The 22,131-nt window shown below is 39.1% G+C and overlaps 1 protein-coding gene across 4 annotated transcripts in view; it reads right to left on the minus strand.

Annotated features, from left to right (window-relative positions):
- The window catches only part of DENND10 (DENN domain containing 10), a 32,097-nt gene extending 11,487 nt beyond the window's left edge, over positions 1–20,610 (minus strand). For 3 of the 4 annotated variants that reach the window (XM_043989578.1, XM_043989579.1, XM_043989577.1), the window contains exons 1-5: positions 20,531–20,610; positions 17,563–17,759; positions 13,110–13,189; positions 10,388–10,536; positions 9,137–9,248 (exon numbers count right to left, since the gene is read on the minus strand). In XM_043989578.1, the coding sequence (XP_043845513.1) occupies positions 9,137–9,248; positions 10,388–10,536; positions 13,110–13,189; positions 17,563–17,759; positions 20,531–20,585 (593 nt within the window). In that variant the 5' untranslated portion in view covers positions 20,586–20,610. Of the gene's footprint in view, positions 1–9,136; positions 9,249–10,387; positions 10,537–13,109; positions 13,190–17,562; positions 17,780–20,530 lie in introns of all 4 variants that reach the window. The other variant, XM_043989580.1, reaches the window with a different exon arrangement.
- Between the last annotated feature and the right edge of the window lie 1,521 nt (positions 20,611–22,131).

Genomic DNA, 22,131 nt, shown 5'->3' on the forward strand with positions numbered 1-22,131 from the left:
ACTCAAAAGCACAAGATCAAAGGGCGAAAGCATCAACTTCTTATTTGAAGTCAGTTTCATTTATAAAGGGGCAGAAATTGGTATTTTAAAATAACAATAAGTGTAGTCTTTTTTTTATATATGTTATAACTTTCCTTTTTTGAAAAATACTGGGGAAAAAAAAATCTCCATCAGCCAGTAAGACAACAGGCCTAATACATCCATATACAACTTGGATAAGATTCATAATTTTGTATCTCAAAAATATTTTGAAATTAACAGATTTTTCTTTCTTTCTTTCTTTTTTTTTTTTGGTAAGGCAATTGGGGTTAAGTGACTTGCCCACGGTCACACAGCCAGTAAGTGTCAAGTGTCTGAGGCCAGATTTGAACTCAGGTCCTCCTGAATCCAGGACCAGCGCTCTATCCACTGCACTACCTAGCTGCCCTGAAATTAACAGATTTTTAAAAAATATATGCAGTATAAAAATATTCAATTGACTTGAGGGGACCAAATTTAACAAACATTAAGAAGCCTCTGGAAAAATACGTAGCATAGCCCTAGTCCTCAAAGAACTTCAAGGAAGGATAAGATTTTTTTTTTAAAGTATACTACATCATCAACATTGAGTGTTGACCTACTGTGATGGACTATATTCTTCTCACCAATGCAATGGCACAGAAGAGTTCCAGGGAACTCATGATAGAAGAGGATCTTCAAATCCAAGAAAAAAAAAAAAAGAACTGTGGAGTACAGATGTTGATTGAACCATACTATTTCTTTTGTTTTGGGTGTTGTTGTTTTTCTTTTCTATTTTGAGGTTTTGCATCACTGCTCTGATTTTTTCTCTTATAACAGGATTAATGCAGAAATAGGATTAATGTTATTATGTGTATATATATGTGTATATAGATATATATATATGTATATGTATATGTATATGTATATAGACATATAGATATATAGATATAACCTATATCAGATTACCTGCTGTCTAGGGGAGGGGGGAGGGAGAAAAATCTGAAATTGTAAAGCTTGTATAAACAAAAGTTGAAAACTATCTTTACATGTAACAGAAAAAATAAAATACCTTATATGTTAAAAAAAAAAAGAAATAGCCTCAGACCCAGCAAAAAAAAAAGTATACTACAAAATAGAATGGGATAATGGTTAAAAAAAGAAATCCAGACAAAGAGTTATTAGAACATGGAGGGAGATACTGCTTTGCTGAGGGTAGAAGGCAGAGCCCCTTAAGGAGAGCTTAACAAAATTTGTGTCCTTAAATTAATTACAATGTCTTGGGTCTGGGGAGGGAAACAGATTATTTTGGCTACTCTGTGAAGGACCTATGTCCTTCTCCTAAGCCAATATCCTGTACTGAATTTAAGGAGACAGACTCTGCAAAGAAGTGGAAAGAAACACTTATATGATAAAAGGACTCTAGGGTGGCAACAGTATAAATCAATGGATAAATATTTATTAAGCACCTACCATGTGCCAGGCACTTTGTAGGGCATTAGGGATATGAAGACAAACATGAGACAGCTCTTTCCCTGTAGGAGCTTCAGTTATACTGGGGCAGGGGAGAAATGACAAACACAAATCAGTGGTGAGAAGGGAGCCTTTAACCATAGGGCTTCAGGAAAGGCCTTGGGAAGGATGGGTCAAAGGGAAATTGTGGAGCTGGGAGAAGCAAGTCCATTCCAGATATAGGGAAGAGCATGAATAAAGACAGGGACCTATGAGAGCTGCATCTTGAAGAAAGCACAAGTTTCCATGCCCTAGAGATGCAGAGGGAGGACATTCCAGGCAAAGGAAATTTTTTTTTTTTTTAGTGAGGCAATTGGGGTTAAGTGACTTGCCCAGGGTCACACAGCTAGTAAGTGTGTGTTAAGTGTCGGAAGCCGGATTTGAACTCAGGTACTCCTGACTCCAGGGCCGGTGCTCTATCCACTGCACCACCTAGCTGCCCCCAAAGGAAATTTCTTAAAAGGAATGGAGGCGAGAGTTTGAATGTCATTCACAAGGAACAGATGGGGCCTGCAAGTCAGGAAAACTGAGTTCTAGTCTAGGGTCCATGACTAATTAGTTGTCTGGGATGAAGCAAGTTACTTTCCGTCTCTAGGTCTGGTCAAATGCCCTCATTTTTAAATTAGAAAATGGAAACACAGAAATTTACCCAAAGGGGCAGCTAGGTGGCGCACTGGATAAAGCACAGGCCCTGGATTCAGGAGAACCTGAGTTCAAATTCGACCTCAGACACTTGACACTTACTAGCTATGTGACCCTGGCAAGTCATTTAACCCTCACTGCCCCCCCCAAAAAAAAAAAGTTTACCCAAAGTTACACAGCAGGTTAGTAGCAGAACTGTGTAGTATCACAAATAGCTCTGGACATGTCACTCCTCAATAATCTTCAGCATCTTCCTGTTATTTACTAGAAAAGTAAAAATTCCTAGGTCTGGCATTAAAGGCACACCACAATTCAGCCCAATTTCACGGCTTCATTTCAAATTACTTGACACCATGTATTCCATACTCTAGTGAATGGACTGTTCTTCAGCCTGCATACAGACCCTCTGCTCTCATAGGTCCCTGTCTTTATTTATGCTGTTCCCAGTATCTGGATTGGACTTGCTTCTCCCAGTTCCACAATTTCCCTTTCACCTTTCACCCATCCTTTTTTTTTTTTTAAATAAAAGTATTTTATTATTTTCCAGCCACATGTAGAGCACCCATCCTTTTGTTTGTTTGTTTGTTTGTTTTGCAGGCAATGGGGGTTAAGTGACTTGCCCAGGGTCACACAGCTAGTAAGTGTCAAGTGTCTGAGGCCAGATTTGAACTCAGGTACTCCTGAATTCAGGGCCGGTGCTTTAACCACTGCACCATCTAGCTGCCCTGTACACCCATCCTTTTAATATCAAAATATAAGGCACCCCTTCAGGGTAACCTTTCCTGATCTCTCCTCCCCCTCATCTATAATAATCTTTCCCCTTGGGCCTCACACAGCACTTAGTTTTTGTGGGTTTTTCTGTCTCAGGGGTTCTTTTATTGCTGTTTTGGGGGCAATTTTATCAGGAGCTCTGTGTGTTTAATGTCTTTCCTCGGTCATCTTCAGCACTTAGTTTTAAAACTCTCTAATATGCCTATGTGGGAGCTAGGTGGTACCATAGTGCATAGAGCACTGGGCCTGGAGTCTGGAAGACTCTCATCTTCCTGAGTTCAAATTTGGCCTCAGACATTTTCTAGCTGTGTGACCCTGGGCAAGTCACTTAGTCCTGTAAGCCTCAGTTCCTCATCTGTAAAATGAGCTAGAGAAGGAAATGGCAAACTGCTCCAGTATCTTTGCCAAGAAAACTCCAAATGCGGTCACAGAGACTGAACAATGACAACAAAAATTTGTCTATCATGGAATATTGGGCATCACAGCTCTTTGTTTTGGCATTTTACCTCCTTCTTCCTACTTTAAGCCTTATCAGGGCAAGAAATTGGTCTTATTTAAACTCTGCATATCCACCCAGCCCATGACCTAGCTTACTTAGTACTTTTTTGCATATAGCAGGTGCTTAATATATGCTGAATGAATGACAAATGAACAACACTTAAATGAACAAGATGAGACCAAAACTCCTGACTCACCTGGCTCCTCCTTTGCCTCTAGTTAAAATCACATAAGATTTCAAACTTTCAGACAGATTTGCTAAAGGTAACTCAAGTTGAATTTTCATTTCTATAGTGAAATCTTGGAGTAACATAGCATATCTTGTTTATTACTATATGGCAGACCTTTCAAAGAAAGCGTGGAGGCAGAGCCAAGATGGCAGAGCAGCAGGAAGAATTATAGCAGAGGTCCCCACCCGACAACATCCCAAACAGATCTAGAACATGCACCAGACTGAGTCCTGATCAGGAAATCCAAGGAGACACAAAATCAGTGAGTCATCTTCAAGTCTAGGGAGGACATAGGGAGATGCAGGGGACAGGGTCTAGTGAGGAACAGCCTTGTGGAAGATCTCAGTACAGAGAAAGGCTATACAGAAGGAAAAAAGCAGGACCAGATCCAGCCCAGTGGCCCAATCCTGTGTACAGTACTGGAACAGAAGCCAAATGGGGTCCGGCTGCTCACTGCCCTGCTCTGGCCCACAAATCCAGGGCTGAGGATGGCACTTAGGCCCAGAGGTGGTTATCCATAATGTGGATGTAGTTGGGGATCCCAGGCTATATATTGGAGCAAGAAGAAAGTTCAGAAACAAGGAGCAGCTATGTGGTTCTGAGCCATAGTGCAAAGCAATGTCTCAGTTTCATCCTTCAGCCTAGCCTGGAGCCTGCAGAAGAAAATCTAGGTCAGTAATCTCGGACCCAAGGGAGACCTTGCCGTTATGACTCTGAAACAGCAGAGCTTTCCAGAGGACTTAAAGTAGCCAAGTCTACTGGTATATCAACAGAAGCATGTCCACAGATATGTTGCTAAGACTCTAACCAGGTCAGAAGCTCGCAGAGTTCAGACCAAGAGAGTAGGAACTAGACTTTGCCCTAGAGCAGAACATTTTGGAGCACTAAAAGCCTGCAAGTTCCCAGCCTGAGCTATCCCTGAGATCCTTGAATAACACAACACTCAATATCCCTAAGGAAGTAGAAGCAGCCCAAACATTCCTTCAGAAGTGCAGAGTCCAGCCCTAACATCAAGTCTTAAGTCAGGAAGAGGGTCAGAATAATGAGCAAACAAAAAAGAAGTACAACATAAAGTTATTATGATGGCAAGGAAGCTCAAAACACAAACACAAAAGAAGAAAATGACTCCAAAACACCTATAAGCAAAGCCTCAAAGAAAAACACAATTTGGCTACAAGTCCAACTAGAATTCCTAAAGAGAAAAGACAAGAGTTTAAAAATGTTTCTATAAATGAATGAGAATACTAGAGGGGGGAAGTGGAAAACATCTATAGAATAAACAATTGGAAAGCTTGGCACAAGAGGTACAAAGCTTTACCCAAGCAACATACTCCCTAAAAATCAGAATGGACCACAGAAATGAATGATTCTATTAGATAAGAAATATGTTTTTAAAAGTCAAAAGACTAAAAAAAGATTTTTTTTAATTAAAAAAAGTCAAAAGACTGAAAAAATTGAAGAAAAGATAAGAGTATTTCAGAATAAAAACAACTGACCTGGAAAAGACATTGAGAAAAAAAAAAATTAAGAATCAATGGACTGGGGGCGGCTAGGTGGCGCAGTGGATAAAGCACCGGCCCTGGAGTCAGGAGTACCTGAGTTCAAATCCGGCCTTAGACACTTGACACTTACTAGCTGTGTGACCCTGGGCAAGTCACTTAACCCCCATTGCCCCGCAAAAAAAAAAAAAAAAAACAACCAAAAAACAAAGAATCAATGGACTACTTGAAAGCTATAACCAAAAAAAAAAAAAAAGAGTCTAGACCTTGTATTTTGTGAAATCTTAAAAATAAAACTACACAGATCTCTCAGAATCAGAGAGCAAAATAGAAAAAGAAAATCTATCAGTCACCTTCTGAAAGAAATCCCAGTATGAAAATGCCCAGGAATATCTATAGCTCAAATCCAAGGCTTCAAAATCAAATAAAAAATACTCTTAAGTAGCCAGAAAGAAAGAATTCAAGTCCCAAGGAGCAACAGTTAGGATCACACAAGATTTAGCAGCCACCACTATAAAGAAATGGAGAGCCTAGAATACAATATTACAGAAGTAAAAGGGTATGGGCTTACAGCCAAGAATAACTTACCTAGGAAAAATGAGTATAATCTTATAGGGGGAGGGGGAAATTACCTTTAATGAAATACAGGACTAACAAAAAACCCCAGTAAAAAGACAAGAGTTTCACAGAATTCTAGGGCTGCCCCCCTTTCAATTTCCCATTTATCCTATATAGAGCTTGTTTGTACATGTTTGTTTGTTTGTTGTCTTCCCCATTAGACTGGAGCTCCTTGAGAGCAGAAACTGCCTTTTGCCTCTTTTTGTACTCTTAGCACTAAGCACAGTGCATGGCACATAGTAAGGCCTTAATAAATGTTTGACTGACTGACTGAAAGTAAACATACAGGACTCAAGAGAAGCACAAAAATGTAAACACGAGCAAGGGATCATAAGGGACTAAAAGATAGACTGTTTATATACTAAAGCAGGGAGATGATACATGTGTCACCCCCAAACCCTATCATGATCAGGGGTCATATAAAGAAGTTTAACTAGATAGAGGGACTTAGAGTGGTTCTGTTATGTTGTGATGATCTTAAAAGAAGACTAGGACGATAGGAAGGGAGAAGAAGAGAAATGCATGGAGTGGGGTGGGGGAGAGGAAAGATAGGATAAGAAAAACTATCTTATCTAACTGGGGTGCAGAAATTGAAGTCTATACATAAAAGGAGGTAGGCAAGGAAGATGGGTTGGTCACCAAAACTTACATTCACCTAAACTTGTTAAAGGAGAAAAAAGCAAACAAAAATACACATGCAAAAATAAATTTCATTGAACAGGGAAATAGGAGGGAAAGAAAAGGGAGAGGGATAGGTAATAAGAGAAAGGGTATATCAAAAGAGGTATTATGGGGCAGCTAGGTGGCGCAGTGGATAGAGCACCAGCCCTGGAGTCAGGAGTACCTGAGTTCAAATCCGGCCTCAGACACTTTACACACTTACTAGCTGTGTGACCCTAGGCAAGTCACTTAACCCCAATTGCCTCACTTAAAAAAAAAAAAAAAGCGATATTAGTCCTAAGCAAAACAAACTAAGGGATTTACGAAAAAAATATATGCCCCTTAAGGAGAGCTTAACAAAATTTTTTTGCAGTGGCAAAGAACTGGAAATTGAGGGGTTTCCATCAATTGAAGAATGGCTGAACAAGTTTTGGCATATAAATGTAATGGAATAATATTGTGCTCTAAGAAATGATAAAGGAAATGATTTCAGAAAAACCTAAGAACACTCCTATAAACTGATCCAGAGTGAAATGAACAGAAACATGAAAATAATTTTTACAGTAACAACAATATTGTAGTGACAGCTTTGAAAGATTTAGGAACTTCTAACCAATGCAATGACTAACCACCATTTCAGAAGCCTCATGATGAAATATGCTAAGCAAGTCTAATCATTTAGAGTGACTTAGGGTGACAGAATGACAGTGCAGATTAAGACATTTCTTTTGACATGGGCAAAGTAAAAATTTGCTTTGCTTAACTGTACATGTATATAATGAGTTTTATTTTTCTTTCTCAAGAGCAAAGAAGGTAGAGTTTTGTTGACTAAAAAAATGAAAAGGTACAATCTTAAACTTAATAAATGCTATAAAAGAAATAATTAAGATTAAAATTATTTTTTTAATTTAAGTACAATAATAACAACTTGTTTTATGCTAGTCATATGAAAATTCTTTCTTCTAAAAGTTCACTGGATTTAGGGGATTTCTATTATTATCATTTCCTTTAAATGAATAAGTATTAAAATACATCCCTTTTATACAATCTCTTTTAAAGCTATTTCCTTTGCTTAAGATCACCAAAAGCTATCATCATTTATGTTTAAGGCAAATGCAAATGTAATCTTTTTCATGTGAGGTATGGAATCTATAAAGTTCATAGCTGCATTTAAAAAAAAATTGTTTTAATATAATTTCATCTTTGAAGGACCTGAGAAGAAGAAATAGCACTTTCCTCAGAAGATTATGAGAAGTACAACATGTATCAAATTGCTTGCCTTCTCAATGGCCGGGGGAGGGTGGGTGGTGGGAAGGGGAGTAAAAGGAGGGAGGGAGAGAATTTGGAACTCAAAGTTTTAAAAATGAGTGCTAAAAATTGTTTTTACATATAATTGTGGAAAAATAAAATACTAAATAAAAAAAGACTATATGAAGTTGGCAGTTTATGCAGTACTATTATCTCCATTTTATAGTCAAGGAAACTCAAAGGTGTTAAATGACTTGACGGTATTCATATAGCTAGTTTGTGGGAAAACTTGGATTCAAATGTTAATTTCTTTTTCTTTCTTTTTTTTCTTTTGTTTTGCTTTGCGGGGGGGGGGGGGGGGGGGGGGGGCAATGAGGGTTAAGTGACTTGCCCAGGGTCAAACAGCTAGTGTCAAGTGTCTGAGGCCAAATTTGAACTCAGGTCCTCCTGAATCTAGGGCTGGTGCTTTATCCACTTTGTCACCTAGCTGCCCCCCAAATGTTAATTTCTTAACTCCAAATCTACTGTTCTTTCCATTAAATCATGCTATCCTACTTCCCCTCTCCAAACCATGGTTTATTCAGCTAAAAATAAGAAGAGTATGTGAGAAATTATTATCTCTCTCTTGTATTTAATAACCATTGCATTAGGACCAAGGTTCTTCTCCTTTTCTACTTCTTCATCCAGAAATCAACCAGTGTGGGAAATCTTAAGAAGAGATTTACACAAGCCAAGACCAAATCAGACAGTAAAAGAAATTCTAAGTTTGGACTAATGGGTGCATTCCTGTTCATTATATTTACTCAGACAGGTCTGGGGAAATGTGGATCCTCTGTTTTATCAGGGAGATTTGGGTGACCCAAGTCACATACCCCAAGACCCTCATTATAATATAGCCTACCCTCTCATTGCAATGTTCATTTTCTCATTGATTATTGACCAATCAAGAGTTGATTTCCATCCTGAGAATATAAAATGTAAGCCCACCCCCATGAGGTGGTCTAAGAGAGACAGCCAAATGACTATCTCTTTATTAAAATGCTGGCATTATTAATAAAATGATTAAATTACCCAGAAATTATGTCTCTCAAACTTTTTTAACCACCACAAAAGTAATACATGCTTTCTAATGTCTCTTCCAACTCTATGTGTAGGTAAAGATCTTTCAAACACTATTCTACATGCTGCATTTACTCCAAACATTCACCAAAAACATAGCAAAGGCCCCAAGTAATATTCTGGACAGTATTACTAACAATCTGTTTAAAAATGTTAAATTATGGGAGCAGCTAGGTGCCACAGAGGATAAAGCACCAGCCCTAGATTCAGAAGGACCCAAGTTCAAATCCGGCCTCAGACATTTTACACTTACTAATTGTGTGACCCTGGGCAAATCACTTAACCCTCACTGCCCCACAAAAACAAACAAACAAACAAAATGTTAAATTATGGATGCAATACCTTGTAAACTCCTGGACAGCTTCTATTCTAGGGTGGTAGACCACAATTCTCTTCTTTAGCATCAGAGCAGTATATAAGATGACCGTTTCCATTCCAAATTGGGATACCACATCTTTTAAAAAAAAATTAATTACATAAGCAAATAAAGTTTTTACTAGGAAAAAACTATCCTTGTTTTAAAAAAATACACTTAAAGCTATTTTTTATACAGAGAACAAATTATTAAGCAAATTTTACAAATATACAAATATCTAATCAATCATACACCCATATGTTCCAGATAAACAAACTGATATGTCCAACTGATGATTCCATACTCTAGGAACAACCTGAGCAGGCAAACACATATGATATGATTTGAAAGGGTATAAAGACAGAGTTTCCTGATTAAAGATATCACCTCACCTGGCTGTCACACACCAACTTCATTCCTTTCAGTCTTAAAAAGCTGTTAGGTCTTTAAAAGTTCTAAAACATTAATACCAGGGCAGTTAGGTGGTACAATAGATAGAGCACCGGCCCTGGATTCAGGAGGACCTGAGTTCAAATCCAGTCTCAGACACTTAACACTTACTAGCTGTGTGACTCTGGGCAAGTCACTTAACCCCAATTGCCTCACCAAAAAAATCCAAACAAACAAAAAATAAAAAAAATAAAGTATGAATCCCCTCTATGACATTCCTGATAAATAATTATATAGCCTAACGACATTTAAAAAAAAATATCACAGGGCAGCTAGGTGGCGCAGTGGATAGAGCACCGGCCCTGGATTCAGGAGTACCTGAGTTCAAATCCGGCTTCAGACACTTGACACTTACTAGCTGTGTGACCCTGGGCAAGTCACTTAACCCTAACTGCCTCACTAAAAATACAAAAACAAAAACAACAAAAAAAATATCACTATCATTTCCAAATATATCCCTTCTCCTATCCCTACCCAAAAACCATCCCTTGTAAAAAGAAGAAAATAAAAGGCAGTTCAGAAAGTTGGGGAAGATTATAGAAGCCCTATGGAGAATATAGAACCATAGGGATGAAAGAGACAATAGAATCCTAGATGACAATGGGTTGGGGATATCTGAGAAGATGCTGGATGAGGTAATGGGGAGATTAGAAAAAAAATTTTAAATAAAAGTGACAAGGATTCTGAGCCACTAGGAGCCAAAAGCCATGGAATTCATGAATTGGTGAAGTTATATTCATGTAATAAAAGAACCACGATAAGTAGACAAAATAATCCCCTTTGCTTACCTTTGATGGAACCTGCAAGGTATGCCTTTCGGGCATCAAAATCTTTGCTAAGGAAAGAGCCATTTTCTTCACTCTGGCATATCCCCTTTGTAAGAACTGCAATATAACTTTCCATCATTTTAACTGGACTTCCATGTTTTAAGTACATTCTATTAAAAAGAAAAAAGAAAGAAAAAATAATTCTTTGTAAAGAATAAACCAGCATCTGTCCTGGGTACCATCCAGTAGTTTATTAAAGACTTTAACACCTGTTTTAATTGAATTTTATCTTCATATATGAGATGATTTAAGTTTAGGCCGAGGAATGAAAGAACTCTCTAAGGTCCCTGAAAACCCAAACAACATAATTCCATGACCTGTGACTCCTCCCTCCCATCTCCTTTTATGTATTACATTTATAAGTCTGTGTTCTTATAAACAATAACCACTTTCCCCACCATCTCTAGGCTACCTTCAGGGCCCAGTGTAAATTTCACCTCTACTTGAAACCTTCCCCTATGTCTTAACCAGAAGAGATTTGTCCCTCAAACAGCATCTCAGGGAACCTGTTGATATCTTTCTTATGATGTCATCTTATTCCATTTTGCATCAACTGACAGCTGATACTGCCTTATTCATCTTTATTACTCCCTCAGTGCCTTAAATGATAAGTTTGCCCCTTAACAGGCCCCTAAATGTTATATGAATTACAAATATTTCCTCTGACAAGAAAAAAAATGTGCTAAGAGTCCCATTACCTATAATCAGTATCCTCAGAAGGGAAGGTATTCATAGACAGAGATAGAGAATGAGAGATGTCACCTACATAAACTTCTGAGTTTCCCGTGACAAATGCACAGATGGCAAATTATCAACTCAAAACTATTTAAAAATATTGACAAGAAACTTTCCATTGCAATTATAACACAGATTTGAAGTCACTTCTTAAAGTGACTTCCTTTGAAAAATGGTACCAATTTTTTTCCTTAGGAAATACCAAGGAATCTGATATTTAGGGCCTGCCCTACACTGCAGGTGACAACATGGGGAAGAAAATAAGCGGAAAACAAAATAAAAAAACTAAGACAGATCACTAATAAACTGCATCTATTGTAGACTGGACAATGGTTTTATATACCTCCTTCTTTGCTAAATTTAATTATTCAAGGGGCAGCTAGGTGGTGCAGTGGATAGAGCACCGGCCCTGAAGTCAGGAGGACCTGAGTTCAAATCTGGCCTCAGACGCTTAACAATTACTAGCTGTGTGACCCTGGGCAAGTCACTTAACCCCAATTGCCTCACCCCCCCCAAAAAAAAAGATAAATTTAATTATTCAACAGTATGCTGAGAAAGTAAAAAGAGATTCAGAAAACTCTTTACAGGAGTCACTAAAAAGCTTCATAAAATGGAAACAGTGCCCTAGAATGGAGAAGGGTAATATGCAGGGTAAACGATCTCTGCAGGGCCAGATGCCCACCTCTGATGACTGCCTCCAGGTCATCCTGTCTCTATCCTGTCTCTCTGTAGTTGTTTACTTGTTGCCTCTCCCATTAGACTGTGAGCCCCTCCAGGGCAGGGACTGTCTTCTGCCCTTTTTTTATCCCCAGTGCTTAGCACAGTGCCTGGCATATAGCAGGTGCTTAAGAGATGCTTGACAATGTCAAGTTTTGGGAGGCAATTAATTAGGACAAGGCAGGGAAATAGCAGGGCATGGAAATCACAAGCCAAGGAGAGAGAGATCTGGCCTTGGAGTCAAGAAGACCTGAGCTGGAATCCTGCCTCACATACTTACTAACTGTGTGTCCCTGGGCAAATCACTTAACTTTTCTCAGCCTTTTTTTCCATATCTATAGACTAGGGATAATAACATTTACATCCCAGGACTGTTATGAGGATAACTTTGAAAATATGTTAGCTATTATTAGCTATTTATTATTCCACTTCAAAAAATTTAAATCCATTTTGGGGAAATGAGTCAAAGGACAACTCAGTGCACCTTGATTTAAAATAAAAAAAGTAAGTGTGAATCAGATCCTTGCAGTTTATTTCGCATAAAAAATACTTGTTCTCTGCTAGTGTGGTGGACTCTGTGGTTCTCACAAGGCCAGGCCAGTGCCCTGGAAGAGATAAGTGTAGAATATAAGAAATGTCATAATGGGAAGGGACCTTAAGAACCATCTCTACCAGTCATCTCATTTCACAGCCCAGAGAGATGAAGCTCTTGTGCCAAGGATCGCGCAAGTCAGAAAAGACAGAGACACGATGTGAAATCCAGTCTTTGGAATCCAAATCCAGTGTTCTTTCCACTAAACCGCTAATGTTTCCTATGTCAAATAACAGAGTAGAGTCAAGTTCATCACACATCTAAAACTAATCATATTATAACAGTGAATCTTCTAAATGTAATTGCTTGTAAAACACCATCAATCACTTAATTGGAACCCAATTTAAATGAATCCCTTGAATAACCTGAAAATGTCTTCTATGGGACTTTTAAGAGAAAGAGGCAAGTAAGAGAACCAGGCTCTTGACAAAATAATCAAGCTCTGGGCTATACTGTGGAATACACATTCAGCCCAATCTCCTGCATTTTCAGGAGCTGCAGTATCACCCAAACAATGATGGCCCCAAGGAAGCCTGAAATTGGCTTCTTTGCTGCCGGGGCCTGTTATGCTGCATAGTGTAATTTCCTACAATCTTTACCTATTTGTAGATTAGCATTAAATATGAGTATCATACAGACCTGCACAGTATCCTAGTAAAGGCAGCATATTTCTCAGGGTTAAAATCTTTGGCAGTCAGAACAATAGAAAAATGAGTCACCTGTCCAAAAGAAAAGGAAAATTATATTTTTTAAAACACTCTTTGATGGAAGGAATGTCCATAATATAATAAAAGAAAAAGACAGTAAGGCATTTAAAGAAGACAAAAACTGTAACTATTCTACTGAATGTTTCTTATATTTAACATTCAAAAACTTCACTCTCTAAGAAAAGGCATCAACAAGGCTCACTAGGATACAACATAGTTACATCTAACTTCAACCACTGTCAAGAAAGCAGACCTGATAATGTCAAGCAAAACCAAGATTTCATTATGACGTTTGCTAATATGACTACTTTTTATTTACTAAAACCATGAGACATCAACCAAAATCCTTAAATGTTCTAAATGAAGCCTATAAATCCTTGCTGTACTTCAAATGGGAATATGCAAATGATTGTACTGTATCATTAAGCACACTTTGATAAGTTTCATGAGCCAGCATATTACTAGAACCATCTTCACCTGCTAATCTTTCTTCAAAGCTATAGTTCATCCATAATATGAAGTACAAATAAAATTCAGTTCTCCATTCAAAGTAAAGCATTCTAAATCCTAAAGAGATCAAAGAAAAAGAAAATATATGTGCAAAAATATTTGTAATAGCTCTCTATGTGGTGAAAAAGAACTGGAAACTAAGGGAATACCCAGCAATTGGGAAATGACTGAATAAATCATGGTATGTGAATGTAATGGTATACTGACTATTCTACCATTAAAAATGAAGAGATGGTTTCAGAAAAACCCAGAAGACTTGTATGGACTGATGCAGAGCAAAGTGAGAACAACTTCTACAACAACATTATTGAGAAAAATAACTTTGAATGAACTGATGAATGTAATAACCAACTCCAATTCCAGGGGACAGATGATGAAGCACGCCATTTGCCACTTAACAGACAGATGATAGACTCGAGAAGCAGAATAAGATGTGCACTTGTGGACCCAGTCAATGGGGGTATTTATTTTGTTTGATTATGCATATTTGTTACAAGAGTTTTGCTTTTCTTATTTTTTTCCTAGTGGGCAAGAAAGAAGGGCAGCTAGGTGGCACAGTGGATAGATAACCAGCCTGGATTATGGAAGACTCATCCCCCTGAGTTCAAATCTGGCCTCAGACACTGAACTAGTTGTGTGACCCAAGGCAACTCACTTAACTCTGTTTGCCTCAGTTCCTCATCTGTAAAATGAGCTGGAGAAGAAAATGGCAAATCACTCCTTTATCCTTTTCCATGAAAACCCCAAATGGGCTCACTTAGAGTCAGATATGACTGAACAGAAAAAGCAGGCAAGAGAGATGGGAGGGAGAAAATGCTTGAGAAATGAAAAAATAAAATTTAATTTAAAAAAATTTTAATACAATTTCCCCCTCCAAAAAAAACAAGCAAAAATATAATATTTCCCCCAAAACCTATGGAAAATATAACATAGCAGCTTCTAAACTATAAGAATAACCTGCCAGGGCAGCCTAGGTGGCGCAGTGGATAGAGCACCAGCCCTGGAGTCAGGAGTACCTGAGTTCAAATCCGGCCTCAGACACTTAACACTTACTAGCTATGTGACCCTGGGCAAGTCACTTAACCCCAATTGCCTCACTTAAAAAAAAAAAAAAAAAGAATAACCTGCCAAATTCTGCCCCTAGAGTCTGTGAACTTTTTAAAAATTTATTTTAGATAGTTAAATTTCAATATAATTGATTTCCCTAGTGATCCTAGGTATTTTATTTTATATATTTAAAAACATTATCCTCAAAAAGACTCCAAAGGCTTCCCCAGATTGCCAAAGGGTTACATGATTTAAAAAAAAAAAAAAAGGTTAAGAACCTCTATGCGAAACCTCACTATTTTCTAATTTGGCGAACATAATTATCTACATTTTTTAACCTGACAGATTTTACTTCAATTTGAAAGCAGGAATGAAATACTTAATATGAACCTATTTAAGCCAATATCATAACTTCCTTTAAAAAAAGGGAGGGGGGCAGCTGGGTGGCGCAGTGGATGGAGCACCAGCCCTGGATTCAGGAGGACCTGAATTCAAATTCGACCTCAGACACTTGACACTTACTAGCTGTGTGACCCTGGGCAAGTCACTTAACCCCAATTGCCTCACTTTGAAAAAAGGGGGAGGGGGGCTTTAGAGATCTCAATCTATGGTTTTTACAGTGAAATTCCTTTATTTAAAGACACAAAAATTCATAATCTATAGCAATTGAATATGGCAGGGAGACAAGGTATTATAAAGTAATCTGTCCCTTTAGAGAAAGCATACCACTGTGGCAAAAGTAAAAAAAAAAACAAAAAAACCTGGGTTCAAATTCCAGGCTCAGACACTCATATGACTCCTGGGCAAGTCACATGACCTCTTTGGGCCTCAGTTTCCCTCATCTATAAAATAAGGGGGTTGGACTTGACCTCTAAGGTCCCCGCCAAAGCTAAATCAATGCTCCTTTCATCTTGGACTGACAGTCAACTTAAGGCAGGCAACTAACATTACTGCCTCTCAAAGAAGTAAGGTCTATAATGACTATTTACTGTGTTTTCAATCTCTTTTATTGCAATTGTTGGCATTAAAATTTAAAAACAAAATATACTAAGTCATTTTGCAAATAGGAAAAGTGTGAAATATGAGGTTTTTTGTATTTGAAATAATGTCCAAATCTCATTATTTCTAAGAGAGAAATATACTTATTTATAGGATGATAACATTTCTACCTCCCTTAAAATAACTTTTGGTAACAGAAATGGAGAGGGGGAGAGGAGAATCACTAAACTTTAAATCAATGTTACTTTAATGACTTTTTTAAAAAAAGCCCTGATGAATGCAATGACCAACCACAATTCCAGGGGACAGATGATGAAGCATGCCATTCACCTCTTGACCAGATAAAGAACTCAAGAAGCAGAGTACAATGTGCATTTGTGGGCCCAGTCAATGGGGGCATTTATTTTGCTTGATTATGCATATTTGTTACAAGGGTTCTGCTTTTCTCATTTTTCTTGATATAGAAGTTTAAATATAGAAGGTTATCTTGAAAAAGAAGAGAAAATGTGTAATAGAAAATGCTGACTATTTTTGAAACAGGCACAATGAACAATAGAATGATATGACTGGGGGGGTAGCTAGGGAGCACAGTGGATAAAGCATCAGCCCTGGATTCAGGAGGACCCGAGTTCAAATCCGACCTCAGACACTTGACACTTACTAGCTGTGTGACCCTGGGCAAGTCACATAATCCTCACTGCCCCACAAAAAATCAAAACAAAAACAAAATGATATGACTAATGGGGAAGGGGGAAAAGGGTGTAAGCATCCATATGTCTACTATGTACCAGGCATTGTGCTAAGCACTTTACAATTATTATCTCATTTCATCCTCACAACAACCCTGGGAAGGAGATGTTATTATCCCCATTTCGCAAATGAGTAGATTGAGGCAGAGAGGTTAAATGACTTGCCCAGGGTCACACAGCTACTAAGTATGTGACACTGGATTTGAACTAGTCTTCCTGACTCCAGGGCTTTCCAGGGCCCTCACTCTATTCACCATACCACCTAGCTGCCAAGGCAAACTCCATCTCTTGCAAATAAATGGTTTTCACATAAAAGTCCAGTGACCTCCATTATATACAAGATATGTGACTCTGGACAAATCACTGAACCTTTCAATTCATTAAGAATGAAGTTACAGGGGCAGCTATGGTGGCGCAGTGGATAGAGCACAGGCTCTGGAGTCAGGAGTACCTGAGTTCAAATCCGCCCTCAGACACTTAACACTTACTAGCTGTGTGACCCTGGGCAAAGTCACTAACCCCAATTGCCTCACTAAAAAAAAAAACAACAAAAAAAACCGAATGAAGTTACAAATCGGCTGCCCAGGTGCCTTAGAGAAGGAAACATACAATAAGAGTTCTTCACACAAAGAAATCACAGATTCAGACCAAAAAAGATAAACCTACTCATTATTATGATTCTTTCCTACTACATCCATAAGGTAACTCATTTCTTTGATCTGAAAGGTAGCAATATTTTTGTTGATAAAATATTTACTAGGTTTTATATTTACCCTTACTTATGAAGATAGAATATTGGATTTGAGGTCAGGAAGAATTGAGTTTAAAACCTGCCTCAGATACTTACTACCTCTGTGACCCTAGCCAAGTCACCTAACCTGTCTGCCTCACTTTCCTCATCTCTAAAAGGGACAATAATAGCACCTACCACTCACAAGGCTGTTGTAAGGTTCAAGAGAGACAATATTTGTAAAGTGCTGTGCAAATCTTAAAGCATTACAGAACAGCTAGCTATTATTATCATGATTATTACAAGTAAACATAAAAGACTTGTGGGTCCTACCTGCTTTTCGATCTTACCTTTTTTAAAACAGAAGAATCTGGAACTTCAGTTGTAGTAACATAGAACCATGATCTTCTATACTGGCCATACACAAAGGTGTGAAGCTGTTGATTTTCATCTGTCAGGCAGCATTTTCTCAAAAGCATGTCTCTTAATTCAGCTGTGGTGGAAGGATAACACCAGACCCACAGAGCATCTCCATTTGTATCTTTTTCTATGGTGGAAAGATGTTCACTGTGAGAATGTCAAACAGCATTAAGGAAGTGAATAGATTGGTTTAATTAAGAGTAGTTACCTGAGTAGTCTCCTACCCAATGAGCACAGAAATCCTGAATATATAAGCAAGTCATTTCCGGCCTGGGTTTCAGTTTACCCATTGGTTAAAAAGGTTAGTTAGACTAGGTGCTTTCTAAGGGTCTTTTTCCAGCTCTGACAGTCAATGGTTTTATTTAAAAGCATCCATTCAGAACTGAATATTCTCAACAATACAATGATCCAAGACAATCCCAAAGGACTATTGATGAAACATACTATCCACCAAAGAAAAACTGATATTGATGGAACAGACTGAAGCATGCTATTTTTCAATTTCATTTTTTTTCATTTTTAATCAAGTTTTCTTTGTACAAAATGACAAATATGGTAATGTTTTACATAATCATACATGTATAATCCATATCTGATTGCTGCCACCTCAGGAAGGTTATGGGGAGGGAGGAAGGAGAGATAAAAATTGAAATCCAAAGTATAAATATTTTTATTAACATTTTAAACATTTTCATTACACTTTTTTACATTTAAAAAATAAATCTTTTTTTAACGCATCCATTCATAGATCTATTATTAAAGTGACATTTTATAAAAATCTATATTCTGGAATTCCAGTATTTGCCATGTGTTTCCCCCCCTCCTCCAAGTTACATTTGATGTCCTGTACTTCATTTGAAGAGTTGGGGGGTTTTTGTGGTTTTTTTTTTTTAATCAATAATTATTCTAAGTTCCCATCTAAATGTAAGGGTCCCTTCTTAGGATCATAGATTCAGAGACAGAAGGCACTTCGGAGGTCACCTAGTCCAACCATCTCATTTTACAGAAATGAGATGCGGAGAAGTTAAATGATTTGCCTTCAAAACTCATAGATAATAAATGGCAGTCAGGATAAGAATCTAGTTCCCCTAACTCCAAATTAAGCATACCTTCCAATGTACCTCGCCTACAATTTATCATTTTTTTTTCAAGACAGTATAAAAACTGATTCTGTCCCTGCACTTAAAAATAGTATGAAGAAGCAGCAAAACATTTTGTAAAATTCTTGATACAGAAGAAAAATAATAAATAGGTAAATTTATTTTTAAATTAATTTTTACTTTCAGGTATGTCAATAAATAATAAAAGATTCCTATAGTCAGCATACTGAATCACATTCATATTTCAGTAACAAATCAAACAACTTCATACTAAAACTGCAATCAAGGAAATACCATATATCCATAATAAAAACTTCAGGGATGTATGAAATATAAAACTTCTTGCATATATGCAAGAAAAAAAGGCTTCAAGATGATCCCCCAAATCAACTTTTAATTTGGTTGTGTGCCTACTTTGATAAATGTCTTCAGTTACAACCAGATTTCAACACATGCTAGCTACACTGTACTTAACTTGAGAAATCAATTTATGGAATCTAATGGATGTGGGTTTCAGTTAGAAAGTTCACAGTAAGGGGGCAGCTAGGTGGCAGTTGGATTCAGGAGGTCCTGAGTTCAAATTTGACCTCAGACATTTGACACTTACTATGGTGTGTGACCCTGGGCAAGTCACTTAAACCCTCATTGCCCAGCAATAAATTTTTTTTAAAAAGTTCACAGTAAGCAAGGGGGAAACCATTCAATTCCATCCTTCGGCACCCCAGTCCACTCCCCACCCCCCAAATAAGAAAGAGAGCCATCAATATCCTCGGGTTCAGAAGACTTGAGATCAAAGTACTGGCTTAGTCCCTTTATAGCCATGTGACTAGTTTCTTCCTCTATAACACGGGGATGATATTTGCCAATACCCACTTCACTGGGCTGGACTTAGGGAAATCACCTTTGTAAAGAACTATGCAAATGCGGATTAGTAATAATAATACCAACAAGAAGGAAAATATTTTCAACTTGACTACTAATACAACTCAGTAAATAACTTCCATTTAAACTAGAAAGATTTTTTTTTGAGGGGAATCTGCAGGAATAAGAGTTTTAAAATCTCAGCTGTGACAAGTTGACAAGCAGGTTGCAGAAAATCCCATTCATTCATACCTAATATATATATATATAATAGTTTATAACAATATAAATTACAATAATACTAGCACCTAAAATGGGGGTGGGGAGGTTTTTCCTACCATACATATGATTCTTACGCAGAAAAGACTGTTCTTTTTTGAGCAAGGGTGGGGGTGGGGGGAGATGGGGAAGGAGGGGAAGAGGAAGGCTTTAGCATTCTAAATACTAAGGAAGAGAAATGACCAGTGACTGCAGGCGCAGAAAAACACATTCATTCAATCTAAGTCCGGGCACAGACCTCAGATGAAAGGGGGGAGGGGGCCCTTCCCAACCAATGACACAAATTCCTCCTAATTAAATCTTTGCTGGATGTGACCACCTCCCCTGAAGACAGACACAAGGCCCAGCGATCTCAAAGCACTTAAAGGACCCAGGTCCTTCCAAATGCCCAATTCCTCTCGCACGGGTCCCTCACCGCGGGGGAAAGGGCAGCAGAGGGACAGAGCCGGCGGGGGGAGAGGGGGAAAGGGAAGGAGGGGGAGGGTAGAACACCAGGCCTCGGGGGGTGCAGGGGGGTTCCCTGGAGAGGGGCGGGGGGGCGGGGGCTTCCTCCCCCAGGGCACCCTCGCTAGGAGGGCAGGGGGATCGGGGACCCTGGGGAGGAGAAGGGGAGGAGAGGGGTGCGGGGCCCGCTGCGGGCGGGTCGCGCGGCGCTCACCGATCAGACCCACTCCCAGCATCAGCTGAGTCTCCGCCGCCTCCGCCGCGGCCATGTTTCCCCGCCGCCTCCGCCCGCAGAGTCGGAGCCCCGCCCCGCCGAGGGCCCCGCCCCCGCCCTTCTCCTCCTTCCCCCTCCCTTCCTCCCCTCCTCTCTCCCCTCCCTACCCCTTCCTCTCTTCCTCCCTTTTCCACTTACCCTTCTCTCCTCCCCTCCTCTCCATTCTCCTGCCCTCCCCTTCTCCTCTTCTTCCTCCCCTCCTTCTTTCCCCTCCCCCCTCCCTGACTCCTCCTCCCCCCTCCTCTTTCCCTTCCCACTTCTTCCTCCTCCTCCCTCCCTCCCTCTCTTCCTCCACTCTCCTGCTGTTCTTTCCTCTCTTTCCCTTCTCCTCTGCTTTCTCCTTTCCTCCTCACTCCCTCTCTGACTCCTTCTTCCTCCTAGCTTTCCTTTTCCTTTCCTCCACTCTCTCCTTCCTCCATCCTTCCCCTCTGCTCTTCCCCATCGCTCTCTCCTTGTCCTTTCCCCTTCCTGTCTCCTTCCTCCAACCTGATTCCCTCCCGTCTTCTCTTGCTCCTCCCTTCCCTCCTCCCCCTTCTCCCCTTCTCCCTATACCTTTTCCTCTATCCCTTTACACTTCTGGTCTCCGTTCTTCTTCCCCTTCCCCTCTGTTAAATTATATATCTGAAATAAAGAAAACACGGCACAAAAACTTCAAGCGTACTGATTTAGTGACAGGCACTCAATTGCCAAATAAATCAATGCCCAAAAACCCCTCAGTGATTAATGACCCCAAAGAATTTACAGGCTTAAATGAGAAACATCGGAAATGAAGCTGATTGGTTGGGGGACTTGGGGGGGTTTCTTATGGAGGTCAAGAACAAAGGAACTTCCACAGGCATGGGGAGCTTTGACAGGTGAGTAACACTCAGGGTGCGGAGATTTTCCAGCCACTGGTGACCGTACGTTAGTGCCTATGACCTATAAGCTACAGCTTTGCTTTTAGTAGAAATGAGGAACTCAGCCTGTTAGCTGAGCTCTGCAAGAGCTGGGTAAAAAGAGAAGTTAGCTAACAGTCAGGCTTAAGCTAGAGCCACCATCCTATCAGCCTGCATAGAATCTCACACACTTCCTGACCTACTACTAATCATCTATGTAATTAAAGAATGTGATTAAAATAATTGAAAGGGAGCAGCTAGGTGGCACAATGGATAAGCACTGGCCCCTAGATTGAGGAGGACCTGAGTTCAAATCCAACCTCAGACACTTGACATTTACTAGCTGTGTGACCCTGGGCAAGTCACTTAACCCTCATTGCCCCCCCCCAAAAAATTTGAAAAACATTTCACAATTTCCCCTTTGATTCTCCTTTGAATCACCTTACCTGAAGACCTAAACTATATTGCAGAAAGCATGAGCACAAAAGAAGAAAAAAGGTTAGAAACCATATAAAATCAGCATATTCTTGTTACTAGGGTGCATCGTTTCTTTTTTGTTTTTGTTTTTTTTTTTTGGTGAGGCAATTGGGGTTAAGTGATTTGCCCAGGGTCACATAGCTAGTAAGTGTTAAGTGTCTGAGGGCGATTTGAACTCAGGTTCCTCCT

This window comes from Dromiciops gliroides, chromosome 2 (genome assembly GCF_019393635.1).
Source record: "Dromiciops gliroides isolate mDroGli1 chromosome 2, mDroGli1.pri, whole genome shotgun sequence".
In the NCBI taxonomy this organism is placed as follows: domain Eukaryota; kingdom Metazoa; phylum Chordata; class Mammalia; order Microbiotheria; family Microbiotheriidae; genus Dromiciops; species Dromiciops gliroides.